This window comes from Octopus bimaculoides, chromosome 14 (assembly GCF_001194135.2).
Source record: "Octopus bimaculoides isolate UCB-OBI-ISO-001 chromosome 14, ASM119413v2, whole genome shotgun sequence".
Taxonomy (NCBI): domain Eukaryota; kingdom Metazoa; phylum Mollusca; class Cephalopoda; order Octopoda; family Octopodidae; genus Octopus; species Octopus bimaculoides.
Window position 1 is genome coordinate 40037475 of NC_068994.1, and position 8527 is coordinate 40046001.

The window sequence follows — 8527 nt, forward strand, 5'->3', positions numbered from 1 at the left end:
TATATATATACATACATACACATATATATATACATACACACATATATATATGCATGTATATATATATATTTATATATATACATACACATATATACATACACATATATACATATTTATATGTATGTAGGTATATATATATACACACATACATATATAGATATATACATACATATATATATACATATATATACATGCATATATGTGTGTATGTATATATGTATATTTTTTTTATTTATATAAACTACACATATACACCCACAGATATATGTTCATATTTATCATATATACACATGCAAATATGCACACAAATATATATATATATATATATATATATATATATATATATATATATATATATATATATATATATATACATATATATATATGCAAAGAGAGAGAGATACACTCACAAAATGCATAGATATACATACAGTCAGGCGTCTACATATGCCCACACACACACACATACATATATTTGAGGGCAGCTATTCCAAACAAGAATTGACTAGACCCGTGACGACTCATCCAACCGATGCTAGCATGGAAAACAGACATAAAATGATGATAATGATGATAGCATACATGCATATGAGTGCACACATACTTACATTATAATATATTATCTACATACACTTGCAATGAGAGAGAAACAAGAAATACATCACTTCCTGATTTCATTGCAATCATTGTAAGTATTGCTTACAAATCACATGGTTCTAGAATATCTAAAAGGGACAGACAGAATACTATTGGACAGAACTCTATAAGAATCTACTTAGTCTCAGTTGTGTAACAAAATAAAGTTTGTTATGATAGCTAATAAACTGCTGGTTCCATACTGTTCATTTACATATTGATGGCTGGTGTACACCGAGTGTTATAGAAACAAAGTAACACAACTTTGGCATTTAGCTGGTTTAGTTCTCATCTAAAGAAAATGTAAAAAGCATCTACAATCCTACCACAAAACGTTTTCCTCTGAACTAGATCAACAGTAAAGACATTAAAACCTAACTTATTGCTGCACAGAAATCCAGTTCTGACAGTTTTTCCCCCTTTGAAAGAGTTCTTCCTAACAGTTATCATTTCTTACAATATGTGTTGCAAGTATTTATTCAAAAGACATTTCTTTTATTCCTATTTTATTTGGTGTGCTATAAAAATATGCTGCAATTGTGTACAGATGCAAGCATTGTTGCTGGCAATGAAATGAATGAATATTATACATTAAATTATTGCTTTCAATGTCTGACATTTATAGAAGTTCAAACCACTGGATAGAAGATAGATATTATAATATTGTAACAATAAAATAATATGATTCGAAAATTAAAATGCAAGGTATTTGAAGTTATGTGAAATGGATGAAGTTATATGCTTATGTATATCAAGATAAATTAATTAAAATATTTACGATGAACAATGCAATGTTTTAATTGCAAAGAAAGGCTTCAAATAACAATTTATTTCTATTATGAGCAATAATTAATATGAGAATAGTTTGTTGAATGCATAAATATAATTTAATACATTTAAAATTTAGAATCTTGTAATAGAGAAATACTTGCTGAGATTCTAAAAACACGAAGTAAAATATTTTAAAAAGCTTTAAACTGTTTATATTTGTAATGAAGCTAAACTCTATATGGATATTAAAATGTAACTTTATTCAAACTGACATAGCATCTTGATAGCTATAAACTTTCAAATTCATTTCTCTGAATCAGTATATAATAGAGAAGAGTTAGCATAATAACTATTGCATGATGAGGATCATGATGAGGTAAACAATAATGATGATTATGATGGTGAGGAAGATGGTGGTGGTGGTGATGGGATGTTGATGATGGCAAGGTGGTAGCAATGATGGTGTAATAATGAATAATGATGGTAATGATAATGATGGTAGTGATGATGGTGATAGTGATGATGGTGAATTTACAAAGTGTTATAACATTCAAACTTTCCATTTAACTTCGAAACTTCTCATCAAATATGGATTTTTCTAATTGACATATTTGTCATTACCATAATTATTTGGATATTTTCTTTAATCAGAGTCATAAAAGGTAAACTTTATAGAAAGTTTAACCTCATTACCAACTCATTATCTAATCTCATGATTAGGGGGTAAAAAAAAAACAACAAAAAAAAAAACACCTAATTTTTGGCTTGAAAGCTACACAAGAAAATGACATGTTCAATTTTCACATAGGAAAGAGGCTTTGAGAACTTTATCATATATGTAATGCAAGCATAATTATTCCCTTAACACTAATCTATGTTAGACAATCGCTTTCATGTTAATAATTATTGTGAAATTAGAAACAATTAGGAAAATTAGCACAACATTCAAGGTAGTCTTTATTGTAATTTACAGCACATCAAAAGCAAATTTACAATAATGTAGAAATTATAATTACCTGATGAGTTCCTTTAGTAAATGGCTGGGAATGAATTTCCATAGTTGAGTCTCTTCCTTTCTGACTAAGCTCATGTTTGGATGATGGTTGTGTTGCACAAAAGTATTCTGACTGTCTGCTGCAATTCATTAGTTGTTTTGGTGGAACTGCTCCACACTGATACGGAGTGCTCCTTTGGTTTTTTCTCCTGACAATGCATATGGTAATTGAAACAACCACTAACACTGATACTGTCACAGCTGCCACTATGATTATGATGAATAAATTGATGTGTATTTTATCGTCAGACTGAAACTGCACTGCTGTCAGTTTAGTTGATGTTTTGTTACTGACAGTCAGAGTTAAGGATAATGTAGTAGTAGCTGATAAAACAGGGACACCACTGTCTTTCACTTTAAGTAGAAGATCATACGATCCAGCATCATTTTGGTAAACAATCCGTGAAAAAGACAGCACACCTGTGTATGGATTGACAGAAAATAAATTTTTACCATTCCCTCCAAATATTTCAAACTTAATGAAAGAATTTTGCCGGCTATCCCTATCAGAGGCTCTCAGAACTGTTATGTCATTTTTGCTTTGTGGTTGATAGAAGACATCAAGGCTAAAAGGGTCGAAGCTGGGAAATGTAAAATACGGTGCATTGTCATTTTCATCCATAACTTCGATAACTATATTTGCTGTGCTACTCAGAGATGGAGTTCCATTATCTTTGGCCAAAACTTTGAATTTATAAACTTCTTGCTGTTCACGATCTAATGATTGAGTAGTTGAAATAAATCCAAAATCAGATATTTTAAAAGGTAATGCAAATTTAATGTTAGAAAAAAGAAAATACGTAAGCTGACTACCTGATCCAAGATCAGAGTCAGTAACGTTAATAAAACCAACAGGAAAGTTAGGCATTTCGTTTTCATATGTTAAAAATTTGAATGTTTCTTTTGTGAATTGTGGTTTTACATCATTAACATCAGTTACTTTGAGAGAAAACTCATGTTCCATTTTCAAAGAAGGAGTCCCTCTGTCACTGCAAGTTATTGTGAAATTTATTCTACTTTCCCTTTCTCGATCAACAGTCTGCTTTACTGATACTTTGTATCTCTTCTGACCAAGACTCTGAAGAGTGAACTTATTATGCTGGAGGTCACATGTCACTTGTCCATTCAAACCAATATCATTGTCGACAACTTTCACATATGCAATGAAGCTGCCAACTTCCATTGCTTCAGATATTGTTGCTGTGTTTCCAGTTAATTCTGAAAAATTTACTTCAATCACTGGAGCATTGTTTTGTTTATTGATAATATTTACCACAACTGGTACAACAGAGCTCAGAGGAGGACTGCCATTATCTCTGGCTTCAATAAATAGTTTATAAGTTTGTTTCTTTTCTGGTTTAAATTTTTTGCGAAGAAAGATTTCTCCAGTATTTTTATTTATTTCAAAAAACGATTTTGCTCTATCAGATGTCATGGAACTAAAATAGTATGATACATTTCCATTTTTACCTGAATCTAAATCAGTAGCTGACAAGATAAGAACTGGTATCTCTTTTGCTTGTCTGTTATTCACTGTAATATTGTAAATGTCTTGAGAAAATATTGGTGGATTATCATTTTCATCTGTAACTGATATTTGAACGTTCAAAATACCATGTTTTGATGGAGTCCCTCCATCTTTACCAATTACCTGCAACTCATATGTGTCTTTAACTTCTCTGTCTAACTCCCTTTTTAAAATTATTCCAAGTGAATAAGAGCCATCAACTCTCCTGGAAACTGCTAATGTAAATGGATCATCCTCATTTTTTATTAATTCATAGGTGATCTGTGAATTTATGATACTAACATCTTTGTCGACAGCATGTGGAATTGATTTTTTTGTTCCTTTCCTATCTGTTTCAGCAAAATGAAGACTGACTACTTTTTCAAGAAACTCTGGTTGATGGTCATTAATATCTTCAATTCTTACTTTGATTTCAAGTACCATGAGGAATGATTTTCCTGTACGCACTGCAATATCCACCATTTTGAAACATTTAACATTATATTTACAGAGAGTCTCAGCATCTAATATCTTGGCAGTATACAGTTCTCCTCTTTTAGAAACATTAAACAACTGGGAACTGCTTCCTGTTCCTTTTTCTAGTTGGCTGAATTTGATTATACTGTGCTCTTTCGATGAGATATTATCCATTAGATGTGTATCAATAGCAACATTACCTAGCAATGTACCAGGACTTTCACCTTCCCTGATGTGGTAGGTAAAATCCTCACAGATACAGGTGTGTAGATAAATCAATATGACACATATGTGTGTCAACATGTCACCAGGATTGAGTGTAAGACCGATTCAGTGAAAAAGATCAATAAAACCTGCAATGGAAACAAAAAAAAACCTTTTTCACAAAGACATAATATAAACTGATTTCACTGCATGACTTAACAAAAATGTTCTTTAACATTAAATAAATCAAAACAAAACACTTCAAAAAAAAAAAATGTCTCCCTATAAAACCGAAATAATTCTCGCAATTTCAAATTTCACAAGAATTTGATCTATAAAATATGAATAGGAAATATTCCTAGTGAACAATAGCAGCAAGATATATATTTCAAACTGCAATAAAATAAAACAGTCAATGATGTGAAATGGAAGATTTAGAGGAAATGCAAGAAAGCAGCAGATATTCATATTTCTCTCTGTAATAGAGTAAAATCCCAAGATTACTTATTCTTATCCCTTGGTTTAATTTATTTCTTTCAAAACAACAATGATACAAGTCATGTATCAGAAGCACACGAGAGAACTCACTCAATATCATAGCAATGATACTGAGCAACAACTGTTAACTGAATATAACAAAAAAAGGAAAAAGAAAAGAGAGAAAACACAATAGCTCAAACATGTAAATCTGCAGTGATTATTACTGGATCAAGTTCAGGCATTTTTGCTTCTTCACTAATAACTAGGTGGGAAGGAGAGCAAAAGCTATTCACGATATATTTTCTGCACTGACATGCAATGTTTTCTTTAATATTGTTTTACCTTCTTCAGCAGGCTACCAGCCAGCCAGCCAACCAGCCAGCCAGAATGGTTATGCTTGATATTATGTATTTCCAAACATGAGACATGTATATTGATTACTATCATACTGCATTTAGAAAAGAATTTATTCTGGTCACATTTAAAGATTTTGGGAAACTGCACTTCCAACACTTCATTCTCACAGCATCTGAAAGTTTTATCATTCTTTAACCATATAGAGTTTTTCATGGAATATTATTTGTTTTGTTATGTTTTTTTTTTGTTTCTTTTTTGTAAGGTTAAAACTAACACCTTAAAATATGAGAGTGATTGGCAAGTAGAGTTTGTTGCTGGAATGCTTGAGTGACTGAGAGAATAAAAAGCCATTTTAATACTGAGAGAAATGGTTTGCAAAAGTTAATATAGGTGATCTCCAGAATTTGATATAAAATACAACTATGCTATGAGAATACATCAATAATTTGAACAACTAACAAATAAATATCCACAGAATTAATGTTTTTATTTTATTTTCATGGTAATGGGAGAAAGACTTAAGATAATGGTTTGGTTTACAAAATTTTATAAATAAAATTTATTGCACACAATAGTGAATAAACATGAAATATAATGGTATTTTGTATATAAACTAAAATAGCTGAAGTACTAAGTTAGTACAAACGAACATGTAAATATCTATCTATCTGTCTATCTGTCTGTCATTCTATATATATATATTTATGTATATATGTATGTATGTATGTATGTGCGTAGGTGGTTGTGATTGCATATGCATACTGTCTGACTCTCCATCGGTTGCAACATGTGTTTCAGTTCATATAAAGAACTGAACAGCTTGTTCATGAAATTAACATGTAAGTGGCTGAGTACTCCACAGACACACATACCTTTAATGTAGCTCCCATGAAAATGCAGAGTATGACAAGGATGGCCCTTTGAACAACAGATATAACTCATTTTTTGCCAGCTACTACATCACCAACACTGAGGTTCTCAAGCGAGTAAAGATCACCAGCCTGGAAGCCATTTTATTTGAGACATGACTATGTTGGGCAGGAAACGTTGACTGGATGTGTGTATATATATATATATAGTTATATATAAACATATATATATATAGTTATATATATTGATATGTATGTAAATATGTTTGTATATATGTGTGTTTATGCTTGTGTGGTGAAAGACCACTGCCTACCCAAGATCATTATGTACGGTGAGCTCACCACTGGCCACTGTAACAGGGGGCACTAAAGAAGAATCACAAGGACTGCCTGAAGCAGTCCCTTAATGTTGTGACATTGATTATCATGAATGGTCCAATCTAACAGCTGACCATGCTGCTTGGCGGCATACCATCAGTGGTGCTGTTTCCTACTTTGAGATATCTCACACTGTCTCTCTTGAAGACAAACATCAGAGGTGAAAAAAAAATACATCATCAAACCCAGGGCATTCTATCATCATTGCAATTGGATGTCGATCTTACATCAGCCTTATCAGCCACAAATGAGTGAGCAGACATGGACAACAGCCTTCCTAATCTTCATTAGTGAAACCAAGCCAAGATATACATATGTATATATACACATATATATATGATGGATACGTGCATACATACACACACATATGTATATATACACATATATATATACACACATATATATACATATATACACACATGCACATACACACATGCACATATATATATATATATATATATATGTATATATATATATATATATATACATACAGAGACACATACATAGTGTGTATATGTATGTATCTATCATACATATCACATATTATTGTATGAGTATATATATATATATATATAGATAGATAAATAGATAGATATATAATATATATATATAATTATATGTATATTGATATGTATGTAAATATATTTGTATATATGTATGTTTATGCTTGTGTGGTGTGCATGTATTTATATATATATATATATATATATATATATATATATATATATACATATTTAAATAGATAGATAGATAGATAGATAGATAGATATGTATATTTTGTTATATATATCTATGTGGTGTGAGTGTGTATGTATTCATGCATATAGATGATGATGATGATGATGATTAGGATGATGAGGATGATGATGAGCATTTATTTCTTCATTCAACTGAACTACAGCCTCATTAAATTAATGTTTAAGCTGACATAATTCACAGGCTTAATCACAATGACACATTGTGTGACAAGGCTGGACACTTCAATTACAAGTACAAATCACTGAATAGGCTACATGACATCTTGCACTTACTCAGTTTCACTTAAAAGACATGGCTCAGACTGAATGTATTTGGCTAAATGACATGTGCACAAGATATTGTGCTGTCAGATGAAACCCAAGACCTCACGATAGGGAACCAAAAGTTTATCTATACAGTAAGTTATACAAACATCCACGTGTGCACACACGGACACACATGCACACACATAAAACAGGCTAGAGTAAGAGAGAGAGGGATATATATATGTCTCTCTGATATATATATATATATATATATATACTAGCAGATATACCCGGCTTTGCCCGGGTTAAAGAGAATAATGAAATCTAAAAACGTCGTCTAGACTACGCAACCCTCAACTGTTAGTAGCAACTGTTAGTAGCAACTGTTAGTAGCTAGTATTTCTACATTAATAACTCTCCAATGCATGCCAGCATGGAACATCGTCATTAAGTAGAATGCCAGTCTCTCATCTAGGAGGGCCTTGAAATCAATGTTACCAACTGGGGACTATGTGTGTCGTAGTGATAATAAAAAGACCCAAAGGAGGTCTGCAACGAAATAATTTTACTCAACACTTTGCAAGTGAATCAGTGGAGGCAAAGATGCGTCTCATTTACTTGACAATTTATGCACCACATTGTAGAAATCACAATGAAAGTATATCTGAAAGGGTAGTCTTACGCTGTTGTACCGTTGAATTACAAATAATGCTCATCTGTTATGTTCAGGTTAAAATTTCATCAACATCAAAAATATATGAATTTTCCTGGGAGTTATGGCCGTTATACA

At 31.5% G+C, this 8527-nt stretch overlaps 1 protein-coding gene across 6 annotated transcripts in view; it reads right to left on the reverse strand.

Annotated features, from left to right (window-relative positions):
- LOC106872380 (protocadherin beta-15) overlaps nucleotides 1–8527 on the reverse strand; it is a 640647-nt gene that overhangs the window by 387743 nt on the left and 244377 nt on the right. For 5 of the 6 annotated variants that reach the window (XM_052973052.1, XM_052973046.1, XM_052973053.1 and 2 more), the window contains exon 2: nucleotides 2424–4798. In XM_052973052.1, the coding sequence (XP_052829012.1) occupies nucleotides 2424–4748 (2325 nt within the window). In that variant the 5' untranslated portion in view covers nucleotides 4749–4798. Of the gene's footprint in view, nucleotides 1–2423; nucleotides 4799–8527 lie in introns of those variants that run through there. The other variant, XM_052973047.1, reaches the window with a different exon arrangement.